The sequence below is a fragment of the Pistacia vera genome, unplaced genomic scaffold, assembly GCF_008641045.1.
Source record: "Pistacia vera cultivar Batoury unplaced genomic scaffold, PisVer_v2 Contig312, whole genome shotgun sequence".
Taxonomy (NCBI): Eukaryota; Viridiplantae; Streptophyta; class Magnoliopsida; order Sapindales; family Anacardiaceae; genus Pistacia; species Pistacia vera.
Window position 1 is genome coordinate 143,786 of NW_022196127.1, and position 25,022 is coordinate 168,807.

Genomic DNA, 25,022 nt, shown 5'->3' on the forward strand with positions numbered 1-25,022 from the left:
AAAATGGTTAAATTTAATACTAAATTATTTCATAGGTGAAAATGAAATAAACGCTTACTATAACTTTACGAAATTTTTTGTTAAAAGTTGATGTAAAGGGTTAAAATTTGGGGCATGTGCCATTGTAACATGCCGCATGTTGAAAGTAATTGTTGCCAGGATGTCCCAAATNATCGGATCGGATATCCGAATTTGCAAAGTCCTACTTAAACTTGTCTTTTTTTTTTCTTAAATAAATCATGAAATTTCAAACTCTTGAATATAAATATAAATATATTCAATCTACATGGACCTATCCTCTAAATTCAATTATTTACCCAAAATTTATATTTCGATGTTTTGTATGTTAAAATACCCTGCGTACTTTATTCTAAATGATGCATCATCTTACTATGATATTTACATCTCATTTATCAAATTATTATTTCATTCACATGTCAACATCACATAAGATAACACATAATATGAGAAGAGGTATTTGACATGTCAACATCACGTAAGAGTGTGTTTGGCTCCATTTGTTTAATTTTTAAAAATAGTATTCTATAATGAATATGATTTAATCAAATAGGATAGGATTCTGGGAATGTGTTTGGTATATTTTTTTAAAAACATTTTCTAAAAATATTTAGATTATTTTTTTAACTCCCTACATTTGTTAATTTAACTATACATTGCTCACAATAAAAGTTTATAAATTAACAAAAAACACCTCCACCCACCAAATAATTGCCAATAGCCCATCACTATTGTCAGACGGTGACTGAAAGTTGTCAAAATAGCGTACGACCGACTAGATTTGGTCGGTCGTGCACCAATCTAGCCTTTTCCGACTAGATCTATGGCCAGATATGGCCATCAACGAAGAACAAGATATGGCCGTCAATGCAGCCTTTGATATTTATAGAGATTTTTCAATACTTTATAATAAAATGGTTAAATTTAATACTAAATTATTTAATAGGTGAAAATGAAATAAACGCTTACTATAACTTTACAAAATTTTTTGTTAAAAGTTGATGTAAAAGGTTAAAATTTGAGGCATGTGCCATTGTAACATGCCGCATGTTGAAAGTAATTGTTGCCAGGATGTCCCAAATATTGTCATTGTCTTTCTCCGAACAAGAATCTTCCTTCAAACCAACAAGCTCAAATTCACTAAAACCTTCCACACACTTTCTCTTCAATGGCACAAAATCTAGCTCTACCTCTTCTCCTCCCAAACCAACAGCCCATAAATCCTCTCTTTTTTAGCCAAAACCAACACAATCCTCAATCCATAATGCTCTTATCACCACAACAACAAACGACTTCACCACCTCCATCTTTCATTCCTCTTCTACAAGACTTTCTTCACTAACAAAACCCCTCGCACACTTCTTCACTAACCTTTGACTCTCCATCTTCCATACCAAGAAATAGAACATGAATTGGGAAGTCACGTGACATTTACCTTCATAAACCCTGGTCAAACCACTGCTTCTCCAGTAAAGGTCGATGAGTTCTCCAATCTTTAATGATGAATCTTTTGATGTGAAAGATATTGATAGTCCTTTGTTACAATTATTTGAGTCTTATCGGGAAAACCCAGATGTAATATGTTGGGTATTGTTAAGGGTTTAGGGTTTAGGGTTTTATAGGAAATGCAACTTGGCGTTGAGTGTGTTTGAGTGGTTTAGGAGCTGTAAAGATTGTAAGTTGGTCTTGAATGGTTCCGTTATAGCTGTAATTGTTAGTATGTTAAGGAAAGAAGGTAAACTTTCGGTTGGGCTTCGTTGTTGAATAGTTTACTTAAAGAAGGGATTGATATTGATGTTTATGCTTATAATTCAATGATAATTGCTTATGCTAGCAATGAGAGGTATAGTGACACTGTGATGGTGTTCAAGAAGATGCAGGAGGAGGAGTGTAAACCTACTTTGGTAACTTACAATGTGATTCTGAATGTGTATGGGAAAATAGGTATGCCTTGGAATAAGCTTTTGACTCTAGTAGAGAGAATGAAGAATGCTGGAGTTGCCTTAGATTCTTATACTTATTGAAACAACAGTGTTTGTGAAATATGTTGTTGGATTATTTCCCTAAGAAAGATGGGAATTTATACAATGTACAAGTTACATGAATTAGGAAAGAATTGATCCTAAATAATCAAGGATATATACACAATATCAGTCTACCATATTTACACAAATCAATCTAGGAAATACTATCTCTATTTTCTTAATATATCTTAACAGTCAATCTAGGAAATAATCTCTCTATTTTCCTAATTTATCTTAGCACTCCCCCTCAAGCTAGAGCATATATGTCATATGTTCCAAGCTTATTACAAATGTATCCGATTCGGGAACCTCTGAGATACTTAGTAAGAACATCTGCTAGCTGGTCATTTGATTTGACAAAACTGGTGACAATGCATCTAGATTCAATCATCTCTTGGATAAAATGACAATCAACTTCTATATGATTTGAGGCAATATGCAGAGTAGCTTGATTGTTGCATATTAGTTTCATCTGCTTCACTTCACTACACCCCAATTCTTGAAGAAGTTGCTTCAACCAGATGAGCTCACAAGTCGCGAGAGCCATAGCCCGATATTCTGCCTGTACACTTGATCTAGCTACTATATCTTGCTTCTTACTCTTCCAAGATATTAGATTGCCTCCAATCATGATACAATATCTAGAAGCAGATCGTCTATTTGATGGAGACCATGCCCAATTAGCATCAGAGTACCCAACAATTTGAGAGTGACCCCTATTTTCATATAGCAAGCCTTGTCTCGGAGCTTTTCTAATATACTTGAGAATGTGAACTGCTGCGTCCCAATGACAACTACATAGGGCATAGAGAAATTGGCTAACCACACTAACTGCAAAGGAGATATCTGGTCTAGTGATCGTGAGATAATTCAGCTTACCAACCAATCTGCGATACCTTCCAGGGTCTTCCAATGGTTCCCCCTGTCCAGGAACAAGTTTGACATTGGGATCCATAGGAGAATCCACAGGCTTACAGTCTAACATACCTGTCTCCTCAAGAATGTCCAAGGCATACTTCCTTTGTCAATACTAGCCTTAGACTGTGCTACCTCAATCCCTAGAAAATACTTTAGCTTCCCCAAGTCCTTGGCTTGAAAGTGGCTAAACAGATGCTGCTTTAATTGAGAAATCTCATCTTGGTCATTACCTATTATGACAATGTCATCAACATAGACAACCAAGTATATAAATTTACTATGATTATTATGGCGAAAAAAAACTGAATGATTAGCTGTACTTCGTGACATCCCAAACTGTTGAATCATAGAACTGAACCATCCAAACCATGCTCTAGGTGACTGCTTGAGACCATATAAAGACCAGTGTAGATGACAAACCAATCCTGACTCTCCTTGAGCAATAAACCTTGGCGGTTGCCGCATATACACTTCCTCGGCAAGTTGACCATGCAAGAATGCATTTTTAATATCCAACTGATGAAGAGGCCATTGATACATGGCCACTAAAGTAATAAGGAGGCGTACCGAAGTAATCTTAGCAACAGGAGAGAAGGTATCACTGTAGTCAAGCCCATAGATCTAACTGTACCCCTTTGCAACAAGGTGAGCTTTCAGTCGATCAACTTTGACATTAGGACCAATCTTAACAGTGTAAACCCAATTGTACCCAACAACAGTCTTGCCTAGTAGTAAGGAAACCAACTCCCATGTACCATTATGATCTAGAGTAGTCATCTCCTCAATCATGGCAGCTCTCTACCATGGATGTGCCATTGCCTCGCTAACAGTGTTATGTATAGGGATAGAAGACAGGTTTGAAATGAAGGCAGAATAAAATGGAGATAAATTATCATAACTAAGAAAATTATAAATAGGATGTGGGTTTTGAGAAGATCAAATACCTTTGCAAAAGGCAAGTGGAAGAGTTGCCTCGTCTATAGGAGACATGACCGGAGCAGGCGATGGAGGAACAATAGATGGGTCATCAAGATTGACCGAGGTACCTGTATCAAGAAAGGAAGTACCATTAGGATTAGTAGGAGAACAAGGACGACGAGAATAAACTTGGAGAGGAGGACAATCCATTGACGAGGAAAGAGGGATGGGGATGGGGATAGGGATAGGTAAGGTGGTAGGGATAAGATTGCTATTGACGGTGTTTTCAAAAAAGTATGAAGATGTCTCAAAGAAAGTTACATCTGTAGAAACAAAATATTTGTTGGTGGTTCGGTTATAGCAATGGTAATATTTTGGGAGATGGGAGTATCCAAAGAAGATACACTTAACGAATTTAGGCTGTAATTTGTCTTTGCCTGGAGTATGATCATGAACAAAGCAAATGCAACCAAACACTTGTAAATGTATTGGGTATGTGTCTTTACCAGGAAACAGAATAGAGTGAGGACTCTTATGTTGCAAGACAGAAGAAGGCAAACGATTCATCAAGTAATAGGTGTTGAGAACTGCATCCCCCCAAAATCGAAGAGGAACATGATAATGTATAAGTAAGGTACAGGCTGTTTCAACAAGATGATGATTTTGCATTCGATGACCCCATTCTGCTGAGAGTATAGGCACATGAGGTCTAGTGAATAATACCCTGAGAAGACATATACCTAGTAAAGGGAGAAGATAGATATTCCCTAGCATTATCACTACGCAATATCTTAATAGAAACACCAAATTGATTACGAATCTTAGCACAAAAATTATAAAAGATAGAAAATAACTCAGAATGAGTTTTCATTAAAAATACCCAAGTATTATGAGAATAGTCACTTATAAATGTAACAAGATAATAGAAACCCAAAGTTGAACTGACAAGACTAGGACCCTAGATGTCTGTGTGAACAATATCAAACATTGAGATGGCCCTATTATTGACTCACTTGGGAAAAGAAGCTCTAGTTTGTTTTCCAAGTTGACATGACTCACAATTAAAAGAAGATAATGTAGACAGACTAGGTATTAATTTTTGAAATTTGGCAAGACTTGGATGACCAAGGTGGCCATGGAGAATGTCGGTAGATGTAGCGAAGGTAAAGACAACTAGCAGATTTGGATCGGAGAGGTAGTATAGTCCACATGATTCATGTCCTGTTCCAATAGTCTAACCCATGTTCCGATCCCGCACCACAACAGAGTCAGCAAAAAAGGTGATAGAATAGTTAAGATATTTGGTTAACTTATTAATAGAAATCAGATTGTATAGACATTTAGGGGAGAATAAGATTGAGATTAAAGAAATGGAAGGAAGTGGTCGAGCTTCTCTTATCCCTTTGACCATACTCTGTGAACCATTAGCAAGAGTAATTTTTGATATAATGGGAGAAGAGGTAATTTGAGATAAAAGATTTTTATTACCAGGAATGTGGTTAGATGCTCTGGAATCCAAAATCCATGGGCTAGTAGAGGAGGTTCGACTCAGATAGGCAAAGGAATTACCAGTTTGGGAGGCGCCAGATAAGGATGACTATTGCTTGACAGCTTGATATTGAAGATACTCATTGTAATCAGCCCCAGACAATGTAATGGAGTTGGGTTGTTGGTCTTTAGCACTGGGTAAGGGAAGGAGTCCATCTCCAGTAGCTTGAGCCACATGAGCGATGGATCGATTAGAAGATTGACGTGGTGGCCTCCCATGCAAAGTCCAACAAGTGTCTCGGTTGTGGCCATTCTTGTCACAATAGGTGTAATGTGGTCTAGATCCATTTCCTTTTCCTTTTTAAGAACCACTCTATCCTTGCTGATTTCCTGCTTGAACAACTAATTTTGATGCTTTTGCCATTGTAATCAAGAGAAGTGAGAGATAAATCCAAAATGGTAGAAACACCTTTTGTCAGAGTTGAGTCACCTACAAGAAGGAAGTAGAGGAAACCGATTGCCTGAGAAGAACTAGAAGATGCCGACGAACCAGGAGAATCGAGAAATAAACTCCCCAAAAGCAAAGAGGAGCGTCTCCTTTAAAGATATGTTTTAGGGTTTTTGAAATAGATGGATTTAGAAGAAGAAGAAAGCCAAGAACCAACCTGACTCTGATACCATGAAATAACAGTGTTTATGAAATATGTTGCTTGATTATTTCCCCAAGCAAGATGGGAATTTATACAATGTACAAGTTACGTGAATTAGGAAAGAATTGATCCTAAATAATCAAGGATATATACACAATATTAGTCTACCATATTTACACAAATCAATCTAGGAAATACTATTTCTATTTTCCTAATATATCTTAACAGTCAATCTAGGAAATAATATCTCTATTTTTCTAATATATCTTAACACTTATAATACGTTTATAAGTTGTTGTCGGTGGGGTTCTTTGCATGAAGAAGCAGCTTGGGTTTTTGAGGAAATGAAATTAGCAGGTTTTAGTCCAGATAAGGTTACTTATAATGCTTTGTTGGATGTTTATGGGAAGTGTAGGCAGCCTAAAGAAGCCATGGAGGTATTAATGGAGATAGAGGTTAATGGTTGTTCACCTAGTATTGTGACTTACACTTCATTGACATCAGCTTATGTCAGAGTTGGTTTGTTGGAAGAGGCGATGGAGCTTAAAAACTAGATGGTGGAAATAGGGATTAAGCCTGATGTTTTTACTTACAACACCCTTTTATCGGGGTTTGAGAAAGCTAGGAAGGATGAGTCCGCAATGAAGGTTTTTGAGGAGATGAGAAGTGCAGGGTGAAAGCCAGATATTTGTACTTTTAATGCTTTGATTAAGATGCATAGAAACAGGGGAAAGTTTGTGGAGATGATGAAGGATTTTGATGAGATCAAGACATGAAATTGTAAGCTGGACATTGTTACTTGGAACACACTTCTGGCAGTATTTGGGTAGAATGGGATGGACTTGGTAGTGTCAGGTGTGTGCAAGGAGATGAAGAGGGCAGGGTTCATAACTGAGAGGGACACTTTCAACACCCTAATTAGTGTATTCAGTCGCCGTGGTTCTTTTGACCAAGCCAAGGATGTTTATGAGAGAATGCTGGAAGCTGAGGTTACACCGGATCTTTGCACCTACAATACTGTTTTGGTAGCATTGGCTCGGGGAGGGATGTGGGAACAGTCTGAGAAAATACTTGCTGAAATGAAGGATGGTGATAAGGGAACATACTGTTCTTTGCTTCATGCTTATGCCAATGGCAAGGAGATTGAGCAGATGCTTACTCTTGCAGAAGATATATTCTCTGGTCTAATTGAACCTCATGCTGTGCTCTTGAAGACCCTTGTTTTGGTTAATAGTAAAAGTGACCTCCTTACAGAAAAAAAACGTGCCTTTTTAGAGTTGAAGAAAAAAGGATTTTCCCCTGACAGATCCACTCTAAATGCCATGATTTCGATTTATGGCAGGAGGCAGATGGGTACCAAGACAAATGAGATCTTGAACTTCATGAATGAAAGTGGGTTAACTCCTAGGTTGACAACCTACAATAGGCTGATGTATATGTATAGACGTTATGAAAATTTTGAGAAGTCTAAAGAGATTTTAAAGGAAACTTTCAACAAGGGATTGAAACCTGATATAATATCATATAATACTATCATTTATGCCTATTGTAGAACTGGTCAGATGAAAGAGGCTTTGAGGATATTTTCGAAAATGAGAGATTCTGGCCTTGTTCCAGATGTAATCACGTACAATACCTTTGTTTCAAGTTATGCAGCCGATTCATTGTTTGTGGAGGCTATTGATGTGGTTGGATACATGATCAAGCAAGGATGTAAACCAAACCAGAACACATACAACTCCATTGTAGATGGTTATTGTAAACTCAATCGTTGAGATGAAGCAATCACGTTTGTTAATAATCTTTCCAAGCTTGATCCACACACGTCTAAGAGGGAAAAATACAGGTTATCAGACCGCATAGCAAAGAAATGGTCATATCATAGACATTCCTCTTCTCCAAAGGGATAGTAGTTCAGTTTGTGTGCTTTTCAAGCGACAGACACTTGTTCATCCAGTACAATCAACCTATGTACCAATGAAATATGAATTGATACCTACTATTGGCCTGTGTTTCTATGCAAATTTTGTGAAAAAATAATATTTTTGATAGGTTTTACATGTGTTGTAATATGGCATGACTATTATCTACTAAAATCATATTATCAAATTTTATGTTAAGTTCTTCATAATGCTTTTGAAGATAAAAAGGAAAATTCATTTATTTGCTAGATGAGCAGGAAATTTGTGTGAGAGCACTCTCATTTTAGAACACCTTTTTTTTTTTTTTTTTTTTTTTTTTTTTTCTGTTTAGAAGTAATCCATAAATTTTGATACACATATAATAGCATTCAAAGATACATAAACAGTAACATCCAAAACATTATACAATTCAATAGATGATATATACGTGTCTTTGAACAATAAACCTTGGATTTGGTAAGTTCTGGTTGCCTGGATTATGCAAAAGTTATAGTCAAGTAAGTTACGATCGCAAAATAGAAATAAACATTCTAGAAATGTGTTGGACGGTGTAGTGCTTAATTTTTCACAATAAATATAAACAAACATCTCTAAATAATATTTCTATTTTATATAATTTTAAACTAAAAAAGATTGTCTTTGGTTGGGATCTAATTGAGAAAGTGCTTCCACTTGAATTTTCTTCGCTATATATTGCTAAAAGAAATTGTAGAGATAGATGAGCATTAAGAGTGGATCATTTTGATACCAATATTATTACCTAAAATTTCCAACAATAGGAATCTAATAGCTAACACTGGATTCTAGAAATTGGGAACTTAATTAATTAATTAAGGAAATTTAATTAAAAAGTGTTATACATAAAATAAATTATAGGACACTTTTTAACATTTTTATTTAAGTTTTAATTTTATTATGATTAGAGGTATTTCAGGTAATTAAGTTCATGTGTTTATAAAAAGTTTGCAGATTTTAGATTCAAGTCAAGAAATCTTTTTTCTAGAATTAATTGACAATTTGAAAAAGAAAAATGAACAATCAAAACTCTAAGTTTAAGTAGATTTGACTTATAAATGGTGAAATCACACAAACTCTTAGTAATTAGTATGACTTCATCGGATGAATATATAAAGAATAATACTACACATACATCATTCTCATACAACATTTCTCATACAACATTACGTGACAAGATATGATTGGGTGAAAGTTTAATTTTAACTTTAAATTAACCAATTATATCTTGCCACATAATGTTGTATGAGAAATGTTGTATGAAAATAATGTATATGTAGTATTACTCATATATAAATGGTATAATATTCGATAATGCTCTGTTTAATGATTATTCTAAAATAAATTTGATAAACAATAGAAAAAATTCAATTATTTATAATAATATTAATGATAATTATATGCAGAAATAATTATTTAAAAAATATATTATGGTGATAATTAGGGGTGTTCGGTTCCGAGTACCCTGTATTTTTTGAAGGAACCAGAACCGGAACCGGAACCGGCAGTTCCTTGAAATTTGGAACTAGAATCGGAACAAACAGTTCCGGTTCCTAGGTACCCAGAACCAAAACCTGTAACAACGGTTCTGGTTCTGGGTATCCTGTAAAATTACATGACCCCCCAAAAGTTTGTAAAATGAAAAAAACCCTTAAAAATTTACAAATACCCCCCCACCTAGCACTTATTAACTAAAATAAAATTACAAATTATGAATTCAAAATTACAAACTTCATTAGTTTGTAAAGGTAGATTCTCAAAAGTCAACCAACTTACTTTAAATGTTATGAAATATAAATATAAATGTATTCACATTACTTTTTCTATAAAAGTTTTTATTAACCCCCATAATCTTTAATTTTATTTTATATTAGTCTCGGTTCCTGGTTCCTAGTTCTGGTTCTGGTTCCTGGTTCCTAACTATAGGAACCAAAACTAGAACCGTACAGTAACAGTTCCAAAAATTTGGAACTGGAACCTACCTATTGATGGTCGGTTCTAGGTAGGAATCGGAACTAAACCCTGGGTACTCACTGGTTCCAATTCCAACAGGTTCTTTTGAACACCCCTAGTGACAATATTAAACATGATAATAGTAATACAATGAATTCATTCAAAGCGGATTAGAGTGGATAAACCCATAACCCAAATTAAATTACCCAACCCAGCCCAATATTAGATACAAGAAATGGAGTAGGTTGGGTTGCCCCATAACCCATAATTTGCCATCCCTACATAATAACATTCTCACAAGCAAACTCAACCTCTAAGCCACAATCAATTCTAAAGAAAATATTCTAATATCAGAGCACGAATATATATATGTTTCTCTATACACAATCTCTCTTTCTAGCTCCCCACTTGTTATAAAAGGAAATTCCCAAAAGGCCTTTTTTTTTTTTTTTTTTCATATCGCAAAACACCAAAGCATTTGACAAATTAAATATCTTATCCTTGTAACATGTGACTGTGATATTTGCAACCTCAACCAAAAAAACTTGGGTTATTTTTCATCCTTAAGGTGTGAAGTATATTGAACTTACTTCCAAAACCATAGGAGCAAACATTTTAGTCTAGTCAGGTGAAAATTTTCAACAAAATTTCTTTAATTCCCCCATTGTCTTATTTACATGTTATTAGAAATGAATAAAATGTTAAAAAAAAATAAAAGTAAGAAATAAAAAGCATATGATACACTTACAGAAAAAGTCAATTTCTCATAACAATGTTTTGAAAACTAAATTGGATCTATCGGTCTGACTGTCAACCAACATCCTCTCCAGTTTAAATTTCTAATTTTACTGTTCACCCAAATCCCTAATCTTACCACCGAAGAATGAGGGGCTATCAAGTGCCAAGGTTAGAGGGGTTTTTTATAGGGAAGGCTGGTGGTTCAAAGGTTGGTGCCGGATTTAATTTTGGACACCAAAATCAGCCGAAATTTGACCGAAAAAATCAACCCAATACGTGAGTCACGACCAGCGAACGGGAGGCTACCAAGTTCCGAGATTAGAGGGGTTTTGTAGAGTGAAAGACGGTGGTTCAAGTGGTTGTGTTGAATTGAATTTTGGCCACCAAAATCAGTTGGAATTTGGCTAGAAAAGTAAAAACCCAAACAGATCACAGGTAGGACTGTAAACGAGTCAAGCCAAGCCAAGCTTTTGGCTTATCGTGCTCGGCTCCTTTACAACAGGGTCGAGCTCAAGCCTGGCAAGCCTTAGAAATGAGACTCAAACTCAAACTCGACCGAGCTTGAGTCGACAGGCAAGCCGACTCAAACTTGAGCTCGCGAGCCCCAATCGACCTTCAGCTTGTTAAGGCTTGATCAAACCCAGGTTTGATCGAGCCAATGTCCCCTTTTTTACAGTCTGCTTACAGTATTCCTATGTACAACATTCCTTCTTTACATCCAATGTTGAATTTACAGAAAAAATAATAACCACGACAATTTCGGACTTTACAAAATGTCTATTACTTTACAAAATAAAAAAACAGTTCTAAATATATACAAATAACATTCCAAGATATAAAAATACAATCCACCAATCAAAATCACTATCCACCAATAGTCTGCAGTAGGCCTGTCTTCGACCAAAACCACCATTTCCCCTTAGTTGTATAAAATGTTCAATTTAGTAAGTATTTTTTAATGTAACTATGACGAGAGAAAAATATGTATAATCATAAAACAAAAGCAAAAGGAATCAAACTTTTACCTATGCATGCCTCCTACCACGGCCAAACCATGCACTGAATCCCAAGAACTTACGGGATAGGAAGGTTGATCTCCAACGGTTGATGGTCTTCCTGAAAATTACAAAGAAGGAGTAATTGAAGTTCAGTTAGTATAAATATACCGTAATAATTAAATTTAATAAAAACAATATTCAATATAAGTATATAACCTACTTTACATCCTTTCTTCACCCTATTCAAAGTCCTGCAACAATCATATCCACATTAGAGCAGCTCCACTGTTTCGGGAGACAACGACGATCGGTATGTGTCAATAACCTTACTGCTGGTACTGAAAGCAGATTCAGAAGCAACCATAGTGATAGGAATGGCTAATATGTCACAAGTCATGGTAGACAAGATACGGAACTTTGTTGAATTAGCCTTCCACCATGTCTAAGCATCAAACGCCGTAGAGTCCCTAATACATTTATGGCATCCCTCTCCCAGGTAATAGTCTAACTCTGATTTTGTTGGCTCAACCGTCTCAACCACATCCAGAAACTGACTAAAATCATCCCAATCATCTGCCCTCTCTGCCGCTGCCCCCGACCCCTCACCAACAACCTTAACTCCATCCCCTGTAGATGTAAAAGCGCGGGCAGCAATCAATGCTTTACTAGCATTAACATACTCCTTATATGCCTCATACAAGGCATCTCGAACAACATCAATATTTTCCTGCGCTTCACGCTCAGGATACATCTTAGGGAACGCCCATTGAATCACCCTCATCTTCAGTCTGGGGTCTAAAATAGTAGCCACACCTATCAATAGGTTACATTCTCCCCAATATTTGTCAAACTTTTCTTTCATTTTCCAAATCATGGACTGTATAAATTGATCTTCATCCTGACTCTTACTATCCAACATAATTTTGATTGTACAAACTTGTTTTAGAAACAAGTTTGATGTCGGATAATCACTCCTCGATATGAGATTCGATGCACCACTAAACACCTTCAAAATTGAACAAATTTTTTCAACTTTGTCCCAATCCTCCTCCTTGGGACAATAATGATAACTCAAATCCCTCTCCTTCAAACAAGGAAAAACATGTCTAAATTTCATTGCCGTTGTCAACATATCATATGTTGAATTCCACAGTGTTTTGCAATCAAGAATAAGCTTGCGAAATAGCAATCGCCGCTGTTGAACAATCTCTGCGAACACCTTTAGTCTACTCTATGATGAATTGATATACACCACACTATCACGGATGTCCTCAATGATGTGTCTAATCTGATAAAGACCATCTTGAACAACTAGGTTCAAGATGTGTGTACAACACCTCACATGAAACATCTTGCCCCCATATATGAGCTTCCTCGTAGCTTGGAAATTATCTTTCAACATTTTTATTGCAACATCATTGCTTGAAGCATTATCCACCGAGAACGTGTGGAACATAGCTTCAATTCTCCACTCCATCAAACACTTGAAATTGCATCAGCAATGATAACACCAGAACGGGGAGGAGGGAAATGAATAAAGTTCAACACCAGTCTATTAAACTTCCAATTATCATCAATCTAATGCCCAGTCAAGACCATGTATTCCATCCTTTGGTTGCCTGAATGCCATAGATCTGTGGTTAAACTTATCTTTTTAACACCCTTTAATAGGGTCAGCAACTTCTGCCTCTCATTTTCAAACACTCTCATACAATCATTCTTACAAGTATTACGGGAAATCAAAGTCCATTGAGGAATCCTGTACTTTATCATGTTGTTCAACCTCTCTTCCTCTACAATAGAAAATGAATGCTCATGCATAAACACCCAATGTGTAATAAGCTCCCTTATCTTCATCATATCGAATTGGCCCCATAGAGCAGGCAAGATAGGGAAATTTATTTGTTGTTGCCTCAAGTTAGATATTCTTTTTGCACACCGTTTCAAATGTCTATTGAATTGTGTAGTACTTCCAGTGGCAGTTATTTTCAGCTTTGTTTTACAATGAATGCACTATGTCTTCCTTGTACTACCAGGGAGAACCACTCCCTAAATTCTGACCACATAGTTGATGTCTTTGCTCTCTTCTTCCTCTGTAGTGGACTGTCATTGTCCTCTACATTTTGGGGGTTACTCACACTTTGCTCTGTACTAGTACCACATGTGCTCGTATAAATGTTACGCCAATCGATTGCTCTTATCGTGACATAATTATCGACGTCATCCGATGTAAGGGTGCTTGAGGAACTATCTCCCGAGGCCATACCTACAATTGAAAAATAAGACACTATTACAGAGCAATCCATGTCACAAATTTCAAATATGATACCAAGCAAATATCCAATGCTACATCCCCAAGTTTAGAATTACTACTCATTACAAAGCAATCCATGTCACAAATTTCAAATATGATACCAAGCAAACATCCAATGCTACATCCCCAAGTTTAGAATTACTACTCATTACAAAGCAATCCATGTCACAAATTTCAAATATGATACCAAGCAAACATCCATACCAACCATATAAGGAATCTAGTTAACGAAGATGGAATTTGATAAAGCATAAAATGGTGATGCCATTTTAAGTAAGCCCATGAAGTTACAAGAATATGCTTACCAAGAGGTTAGAACCAAGATCAGTTAAAGGATTCATCATACCATGAGATCTTATAAAAGTTTTAAAGATCGCTTTTGTTTTCATGGGACAATCAGATGAATCCCAAACTGATTCAATGCGAAGTCTCATCAATATAGAGATATAGTGATAGAAGATAGAACACAAAATAGATGAGTACTACCATATAATTAGCACATGTCCATGGCAATATATATTAGTAAGCCCAAATCAGTTCTGAAGATTTGTCCTATGTTGTCATGCTACATCAGTGAATATATCAATACAACATTACCTCCATTTTTCTAGAAAAATTGCATAATGTTTCATTTGTTTGCAAAGGAATCTTACATCTATTGAGAAAAGAATATTTGTTTTGGATCTAGAGTATTTATTCCTGTATTTCATAGTTTAACAACTAATGTTCTAGTTCTGTAGTGGCCAATATACACTGGCGGTGACTACTGACCATTGAAACTTGGACTATAGCTTAATAGTTAGGTAAGATAGACCCACATGTAGCTTTTACATTGCTTTAAAACTCAATTGGAGTCCCCATTTCAACAAAATTCAGCCACTATCTACCAGTAATGTTCACAGAATTTATGGATAAGAGAGCACTTAGAAAGTCATCAAAAAATATTATCTACAATAGAATCTATGTAAACCCTCGAACTGGTAGCAAACATCTTATTCATTACATGCACAGGGATTCCAAATGTTGCAAAGGCATATAAAGCCACACACAGTCTAAGATAAAACATCAGATTATTTCATTTATAGTAGCGATTATTTATGAGCTTCAACTTCTCACACATTACCATCATCATCATCTCGTACTTAGGTGCTAAACCCAAAATCTTGGCCTAGACTAGATCACAAATAGCTAAGACAATATCTCTACGAGAGCTACAATGCTGAAGAAACACGTGATTATTTCGTTCAAACCATAGGAAATAAATTATGACTGAAAGGACCAACCGGGAAAGAAGGTGGTTGAAGTCACCTTTGCGTCTAAGATGCAAGCTAGCCCACTGGAGCAGAGGGAGCCAAGAGAGAGTAGGCAATGTAGAGAGCGTCCTAATAGCGACCTCCCGCCAAACATAACTTGAGAAGTCACAGCTGAAAAACAAATGCTCATGGGTCTTTGTAGCTGAACTGCATAAAACACACAGGGAGGACGTAATGACACCATTAGAGTTGAGCCAATCTATGGTGTGAAGCTGACCAAAAGAAACGAGCCAGAGAATGAAAGAGTAGCATGGAATATGCCCTGGAAACCACAAGAGATGATGAATCGAGTTCACATCTTGTTTGTCTCGCAACACATTCCAGGCTGAATCAATATAGAAATGTCCAGACAGGTGGCCCTCCCACACAAGATTGTCAGGATGACTCACTAAAGGCTGCACTGTTATGGAGTCCCAGATATGCTGAAGGTGTGCACTGCCCAAAGGAAAATCCCACAAACCATCTGCAATAATATCTGAAACCTGAGCATCCCATGGCAAACCAGTGGAAGTCAAAGTTCTAAAAGGGAGTAAGTCACACAAAGGTCCTTGCGGCAGCCAGTGATCTCGCCATAACATGGTGTCCCTATCATCACTAATACAAGTCACAATAAGACTCCGACACCAAACCCTGCTAAGTAAAATCTTCCTCCAAGCCCATGAAGCCCCAAAAGTAACTCGAATATGCCAAAAGAACTGACCACGGATGAGAACCAAACAGGCCTAAGAAGACCATACAAAAGATCTATCATTAAGTAATCTCCAAATATGTTTAAGAATAGCTGCTCTATTCCAATCTTGGATCCTCTTAATCCCCAAACCACCCTCTCTCAATGGGTAGGAAACAGAAGACCATGCAACCTCTGCACCAAAAAACGGCATAGAAGTACCCTTTCAAAGAAATGAGACCAAAATACTCTCAATCTATCTAACTGTAGCTGCCAGCAAAAGAAGCATGGATAACCAATATACCTATATGGAGAAAAGCATCAACTTGATCAACTGTACTTGGCCTGCATAGGTCAAAGAAGCCAACATCTATAGCCTAATCCGAGATAGAATTCGCTCTAATAGAGGCCTACAATCAAAATGTTGAAGATTGGTAGAGATAAGAGGAACCCCTAGATATCTAACCGGTAACCAGCCCAACTGGAAACCCATGATAGATTGTAACCCAATCTGATCCTCATCTGTAACTCCCGAAAGAAACAACTAGCTATTCTCTACATTAGTCACCAACCCAGAAACCGTTACAAAATAATCCAAGGCCAATTTGATCAAGCTAACAGAGAAAGCATCTGCTTGACAAAACACCATCAAATCATCCACAAAACACAAATGAGTAATAGCTGCTTGCCTACACCTCCAATGATAATGAAAACCAGGGCTTTAAGAGGTTTCCCAAAAGATACCAGCTAACCCCTCAATAGCCAACACAAATAGGTAAGGAGAAAGAGGGTCCCCCTGCTAAACACCCTGGGAGGACCTAAAAAAACCGTCAAGCTCTCCATTTAGGCAACAGAGAAATACGGTGTAGTGATACATGTCATGATCCACCTCACCATACGCTCAGGGAACCCTACAGTATGCAGTCCTAAAAGGATGAAATCCTAGCTCACAGTATCAAAAGCTTTCCAAATATCAACTTTAAGAGCATATCGAGGTGAAGTACCCCCAAGATGATAATTCTGCAAAAGCTCTCGAGTCAGCAGAATATTATCAGAAATCCTTCGACCCGAGACAAAAGCAGATTGAGAACTCCCAATAACATCCGGAAGCACTACTTTAAACTAATTCACTATCACCTTAGTAATGCACTTGTGTAGTACATTGCAACAAGATATCTGTCTAAAGTCCGTCATACGACTTGGGCTCTCCACCTTAGGAACTAAAGCAATCCTGGTGGCATTAACACATCTTGGCATTTCATTAGTAGCAAAAAAATGTCTCACTGCATCTCTGAAATCTGTACCAATAATATCCCATGCCCGCTTAAAAAACAAAGAAGTGTATCCATCCAGATTAGGGGCTTTATCATCCGGGATAGAGAATAAAACAATCTTAATCTCATCATTAGTGATAGGAGCAGTCAAGGGAGAAATCATATCAGGAGAAATGCGCCTAGAAAAATACTTGGAAGCCTCTGCGATCTGTGGTTGAGTAGGGGTAGCAAGAAGATCCTTAAAAAAACCCTAAACCCAAAACTTTTTCTTTTTTTTTTTTTTTTTTTTTTTTAAGGTAAGTATATTATAAAAGAGACCAAAAATGTACAAAAACAAGGGGCATACCCCAAGAGGATGACTGATAAATCTCAGTCAAAAAAACATATGGGAAAACCCACAAAGCCACAAACGGCATAAAAAAAAGCACGCAGGCTCACAACAAAACAAAACAAGAAGATGCCATAAATCACAAAGCCACAAACCGGCATAACAGAGCATGCAAGCTCCTAACAAAGCTAATCAGGGAGATTCCATATCGCCCAGAGCTGAGTCGAGATCTTGTACTTAGGTGCTAAGCCCAAAATCTTGGCCCGAACTAGATCACAAATAGCTAAGATAGTATCTCTGCGGGAGCTACACTGCTGACGAAACACGCGATTATTCCGTTCAAGCCATAGGAAATAAACTATGGCTGAAAGGACCAACTGAGAAAGAAGGTGGCTGAAGTCACCTTTTCGTCTAAGATGCAAGCTAGCCCACTGGAGTAGAGGGATCCAAGAGAGAGTAGGCCATGTAGAGAGTGTCCTGGTAGTGACCTCCCGCTAAACATAACTTGAGAAGTCACAGCTGAAAAACAAATGGTCATGGGTCTATGTAGCTGAACCGCACAAAACACATAAGGAGGACGTAATGACACCATGAGAGCTGAGCCGATCCATGGTATGAAGCTGACCAAGAGAAGCGAGCCAGAGAATGAAAGAGTGGCGTGGAATATGCCCTGGGAACCACAAGAGATGATGAATCGAGTTCACATCCCGTTTGTCTTGCAACACATTCCAGGCTGAATTAATAGAGAACTGTCCAGACGGGTGGCCCTTCCACACAAGATGGTCAGGATGACTCACTGAAGGCTGCATTGTAATGGAGTTCCAAATATACTGAAGGTCTGCACTGCCTAAAGGAAAATCCCATAAACCATCTCGAATAATGTTTGAAACCCGAGCATCCCATGGCAAACCAGTGGAAGTCAAAGTTCTAAAAGGGAGCATGTCACACGAAGGCCGCTAAGGCAACCAGTGATGTCGCCATAACATGGTGTCTCTACCATCACCGATACATCACAATAAGACCCCGACACCAAGCCCTGCTAAGTAAAATCTTCCTCCAAGCCCATGAAGCCCCAGGAGTAACTCGAATATGCCAAAAGGACTGACCATGGAAGAGAACCAAACAGGCCTAAGAAGACTAAACAGAAGATCTATCATTAAGTAGTCTCCAAACGTGTTTAAGAATAGCCGTTCTATTCCAATCTTGGATCCTCATAATCCCCAGACCACCCTCTCTCAATGGATAGCAAACAGAAGACCATGTAACTTGGCACTAGAAAGGGACAAAGAAGTACCTTTCCAAAGAAACGAGGCCAAAATACTCTCAATCCGTCTAACTGTAGCTACCGACAAAAGAAACGTGGATGACCAAGAAACCTTTATGAAGAAAAGCATTCACTTGATCAACTGTAGTCGACCTGGATAGGTCAAAGAAGCCGATGTCCATAGCCTAATCCATGACAGAATTCGCTCTAATAGAGGCCTATAATCAGAATGTCAAAGATAGGTAGAGATCAGAGGAACCCCTAGATATTTGATCAGTAACTGGTCCAACTAGAAACCCACGATAGACTGTAACCCAATCTGCTTCTCATCTGTAACTCCAGAAAGAAACAACTGGTTCTTCTCTGCATTAGTCACCAACCCAGAAACCTTGGCAAAATAATCCAAGGCTGACTTGATTAGGCTAACAGAGGAAACATCTGTTAGACAAAACACCATAAAATCATCCGTAAAACATAAATGAGTAATAGTTGCTTGCCTACATCTCCAATGATAATGAAAACTAGGGTTGTGAGAGATTTCTCGAAAGATACCAGCTAATCCCTCAATAGCCACCACAAATAGGTAAGGAGAAAGAGGGTCCCCCTACCGAACCCCTTGGGAGGACCTAAAAAAATCATGAAGCTCTCCGTTCAGAGCAATAGAAAAATACGGTGTAGAGATACATGTCATAATCCACCTCACCATACACTCAGGAAAACCCATAATACACAGTCCCAAAAGGATGAAATCCCAACTCACAGTATCAAAAGCTTTCCGAATATCAACTTTAAGGGCACATCGAGGTGAAGCACCCCCAAGATGATAATTCCGCAAGAGCTCTTGAGTTAGTAGAATATTATCAAAAATCCTTGACCCAGGACAAAACCCAACTGGGAACTCCCAAACCCTAAACCCTTAAGAACCCTAAAACCCAAAACCCAAAACCCAAAACCATAAACCCTAAAACCATAAACCGTAAACCCTTAAACCCTAAACACTTAAACCCTAAACCCTAAACTTTTTTCTTTTTGGAAAAGGTAAGTAATTTATAAAAGAGACCAACAATGTACAAGTATGAGGGGCATATCCCAAGAGGAAGACCAATAATTTCCAGTAAAAAAAACACATGGGAAACCCCATAAAGCCATAACTGCATAAAAAGAGCACGCAGGCTCCCCACAAAATAAATAAGAAGATGCCATAAATCACAAAGCCACAAATCGCATAAAAAAGCACGCATGCTCACCACAAACAAACTAAAAAGATACCATGAATCACAAAGCCACAAACTGGCACAAAAGAGCACACAGGCTCCTTACAAAGTTAATCAGGAAGACGCCATACTGCATGGAGCTGACTCGAGATCTCGTACTTAGGTGCTAAATCCAAAATCTTGGCTCGAACTAGATCACAAATAACTAAGACAATATCTCTGCAGGAGCAACAATGCTGATGACACATGCGATTATTCTGTTCAAACCATAAGAAATAAATTATGGTTGAAAGGACCAACCAAGAAAGAAGGTGGCTGAAGTCACCTTTCTGTCAAAGATGCAAGCTAGCCCACTGGAGCAGAGGGAGCCAAGAGATAGTAGGCCATGTAGAGAGCGTCCTGGTAGTGACCTCCTGCCAAACATAACTTCAGAAGTCACAGCTAAAAAACAAATGGTTATGGCTTTCTGTAGCTAAACTGCACAAAACACATAGGGAGGACGTGATGACACCATAAGAGCTGAGCCGATCCATGGTGTGAAGCCGACCAAGAGAAGCAAGCCAGAGAATGAAAGACTGACATGGAATATGCCTTGGAAACCACAAGAGATGATGAATCGAGTTCACATCCCATTTGTCTCGCAACATATTCTAGGCTGAATCAATGGAGAAATGTCCAAACGGGTGGCCCTTCCACACAAAATGATCAGGATGACTCGCTGAAGGCTGCATTGTAATGAAGTCCCAAATATGCTAAAGGTCTACACTGCCTGAAGGAAAATCCCACAAACCATCCCGAATAATGTCTGAAACTCGAGCATCCCATGGCAAACTAGTAGAAGTCAAAGTTCTAAAAGGGAGCAAGTCACACAAAGGTCCCTACAGTAGCTAATGATCTCGCCATAACATGTTGTCCCTACCATCACCAATACAAGTCATAACAAGACCTCGGCACCAAACCCTACTAAGTAAAATCTTCCTCCAAGCCCATGAAGCCCCAAAAGTAACTCGAATATGCCAAAAAGATTGACCACTGAGGAGAACCAAACAGGCTCAAGATGACCATACAGAAGATCTATCATTAAGTAGTCTCCAAACGTGTTTAAGAATAGCCGCTCTATTCTAATCTTGGATCCTATTAATCCCCAGACCACCCTCTTTCAATGGATAGCAAACAGAAGACCATGTAACCTTGGCACCAGAAAGGGACAAAAAAGTACCGTTCCAGAGAAACGAGGCCAAAATACTTTCAATCCGTCTAATTGTAGCTGCCAACAAAAGAAACATGGATGATCAATATACTTGTATGGAGAAAAGCACCGACTTTATCAACTATAGTTAGCCCGCATAGGTCAAAGATGTCGACATCCATAGTCTAATCTGAGACAGTATTCACTCTAATAGAGGCCTACAATCAGAATGTCGAAGACGGGTAGAGATCAGAGGAACCTCTAGATATCTGACTGGTAACTGGCCCAATTGGAAACAACTAGCTCTTCTCTACATTAGTCACCAACCCAGAAACCTTGGCAAAATAATCCAAGGCTGATTTGATCAGGCTAACAGAGGAAGCATCTGCTCAACAAAACACCATTAAATCATCCGCAAAACACAAATGAGTAATAGCTGCCTACCTACATCTCTAATGATAATGAAAACCAGGGTTGTGAGAGGTTTCTCGAAAGATACCAGCTAACCCTTCCATAGCCAACACAAATTGGTAAGGAGAAAGAGGGTCCCCCTCTCGAACACCCTCGGAGGACCTAAAAAAATCGTGAAGCTCTCTGTTCAGGGCAATAGAAAAATACTGTGTAGAGATACATGTCATGATCCACCTCACCATACGCTCAAGAAAACCCACAGTATGTAGTCCCAAAAGGATGAAATCCCAACTCACAATATCGAAAGCTTTTCTAATATCAACTTTAAAGGCACATCGAGGTGAAGTATCCCCAGGATGATAATTCTGCAAAAGCTCCTAAGTCAGTAGAATATTATCAGAAATCCTTTGACCCGGGACAAAAGCTGACTGGGAACTCCCAATAACATCCGGAAGCACTACTTTAAACCGATTCACTATCACCTTAGAAATGCACTTGTAAAGTACATTACAATAAGATATTGGTCTAAGGTCCGTCATACGACTCGGGCTCCACCTTAGGAACCAAAGCAATCTTGGTGGCATTAACACATCTTGGCATTTCATTAGTAGCAAAAAAATGTCTCACTGTAGCTCTGAAATCTCTACTAATAATATCCCATGCCCGCTTAAAAAACAAAGAAGTGTATCCATCTGGACTTGGGGCTTTATCATCCGGGATAGAGAATAAGGCAAACCTAATCTCATCATCAGTTATAAGAGTAGTCAAGGGAGAAATCATATCAGGAGAAATGCGCCCAAAAAAATACCTGGAAGCCTCTGCGATCTGAGGTTGAGTAGAGGCAGCAAGAAGATCCTTAAAAAAACCCACCGCCGAACGCCCTAAACCCTGACTGTCAGTAATATGGGTACCATTTCCATCAGTCAAACCGTGGATGCGGTTCCGAACCTGCCTATGGATCAACAACCTATGAAAGAACTTAGTATTCTAATCCCCTAAGTTCAACCACTGAACACGAGACTGCTACTTAAAAAAAGCCTCCTCATCTCGACAAAGACTGAAAAACTAGTTGGCAAGGTTCCTCTTCTCAGAGATACACTTAGTAGAAAGGGGGTCTCGGTCCAAATTTTCTTGGGCTGTTGCCCATTGAGTCCAGGCCTCAATTATCCTACTGGAGATATGGCTGGAAACCCTAATATGTAAAGATTTGAGCTTCCATTTCACTAACCCCAATTTCTGCGTAAGATGGAACATAAGATTACCTATAATAGGCTAATCCCAAACTCCCTGAACAATATCCATAAAATTTGCATGATCAGCCCAAAAATTTAGAAATTTAAAAGGGGATGGTACCTTGCCACGGCGGGGACCAAACCGGACAACCATAGAGCTATGATCTAAGATATCTCGAGGTCGAAACTCTGAAACTGTGTTCGGTCAATCACCAAGAAAGTGATGCAAAGACCCAATCAAGCTTTCATAAAATAATCCCATCGCCCTACTGACTGTTATGCCAAGTATACCGAAGCCCAGTAAAAGGAACCCCAATCAACTCAGCATCATGCATATATTGGCCAAAATCATCCATATAACCATACCACGCAGGATCACCACCCACTCTCTCAGAGGCTCCCAAGATGGCATTAAAATCACCCAACACAAGCCACAGAAGCCCCTCTAAATCAAACTCTATTGATTAATCCCTAAGGAAATCCCACGGATTGCGGCGATTCCTAAGGTCATTAGAACAATACACAAAAGTAATCCCAAAGGAGAACCCCTCTGAAACATGAGTAACCCTGCAAGTAATCTCCTGAAGAGAGCAATGAAGACTATTTATAGAGTAAAGAGAAGAATCCCAACATACCAAAACTTGGCAACCAATAAAATCCGTCGAATTTAACAAAAACTGCCACGAAGGACAAACTGCCGAGACCACCAACAATAAATGAGATTGCTGAACTTAGTTTCCAACAAACCAATCAAACCTAAAGAAGAGTCAGAAATCCAATTCCGCACTACGCGTTTTTTTGAGAAGCCGTTAAGGCCTCTAATATTCCAACTCCATATCATTGGAATTGGGATAAAAACAAGGTAAAAATCACTTGAGCCGGAGCCTCCGCTTTCCACCTTTCCCCTTTGCTAGGGGTGGCAAGGAAACTGATCCAAATAAAGGGGCATCTGATGTCTAGAGATCGTCACTATGCAGAACAAGCGAGGCAAACCTATTGGAGGAAGTAGAGTGCCTACTCCCAGAACTCATAAAAGAAACCTAAGTGTTTTTCGTTCAATTTGTGAAGCCCATAATGCTGTCCTACTCATCCTCAATAGGAAAAGGTGAATCAGGTTTCGACCCCGATTCAGAATCAGAAAATTCACCTGTGCTAGCACGAACAATCTGTTGATACGAGACCATAGCCAAAGAAACATCCCCAACTCTAACTGTACTTGGAACTGAAACTCTAGCTGGTGCTGAAACATCCCTCTCTCGCTCCTTCTCCCTAATGGGATCAATAGAGGCTGACTGCCTCAAAGGCTTGCAGTCCTCAGATTGCACTACAATAGTTTTCCTCGATTCCTTCTAGAAACTAGTAACTATCTTACTCTTACCCTGAGCTATAGTTGCAGTAGGTAGCTCGGGTTGGTGACAAACATGACCAAAAAAATAGCACTTGGGGCACCTCTTAGAGGTCCACTCATATTCCATTATAATCTGAATGGGTTCAGCAGATAACCAGTGTTGAAATCTGGTATGCTGTCATAGGCAACCAAGATTAATAACCTTTCTAACCTAACTACTAAACTGTAAATAGGGTAAGCAAGGGTCGATCCCACGAAGAGTGTCTAGCCGAATTTTCGATGATGTGAACAAGGTTGGGGGGGTTTGAGTGAAACAGAAAACAGTCTTAGCAAAAATCAAAACAAAAACAATTTAAATCGAAATCAATTAATATAACAAAACTTGGTCTCAGACAACATCCACCATCGGAATCTTACAACTGATCATTGATGCAAAATTAAATCAATCCATACCTGAATATTCACCGTTGGAACTATTTTCCTATCTCTCCTTAATTGTAATTAATCAAGAAACAAGCGATCTTAATTAATCTTACCACTAAACAACCCTAGACAAGCGCTCAAGATTTAATCTAGTGGCAGCCTTAAGAATTAGAGAAATCGATGAAGCTAAACAACACAAACACAAGCGGTTGTATTTAATTTAGTTGAATGTTCTTCTTAAGATTACTAATTCCTAACGCAGCGAATTATTAACCCTAATTGCTTCACAAGTTAGAGGGATCAAACAATTACGGATTTGATATCTAACTTAGCAGTAGATTGCAACAATTAATAAACTAGTAGGCCTCCCTAGTAATTAAACGAAACAATCATAAAATTAGGC

General features: G+C 38.3%; 1 protein-coding gene and 1 pseudogene across 1 annotated transcript; one reads left to right on the forward strand and one right to left on the reverse strand.

The window, feature by feature from the left end:
- Positions 1-1,282: 1,282 nt before the first annotated feature.
- Positions 1,283-7,926, forward strand: LOC116136404 (annotated as a pseudogene).
- An 11,061-nt stretch (positions 7,927-18,987) lies between these two features.
- Positions 18,988-23,204, reverse strand: LOC116136405. The gene is made up of 7 exons (XM_031422124.1): positions 23,140-23,204; positions 22,172-22,568; positions 21,705-21,981; positions 21,533-21,590; positions 20,317-20,429; positions 19,104-19,240; positions 18,988-19,020 (listed from the first exon to the last, which is right to left on the reverse strand). The coding sequence occupies exons 1-7, from the start codon at positions 23,202-23,204 to the stop codon at positions 18,988-18,990; spliced, it is 1,080 nt and encodes a 359-aa protein (XP_031277984.1).
- Between the last annotated feature and the right edge of the window lie 1,818 nt (positions 23,205-25,022).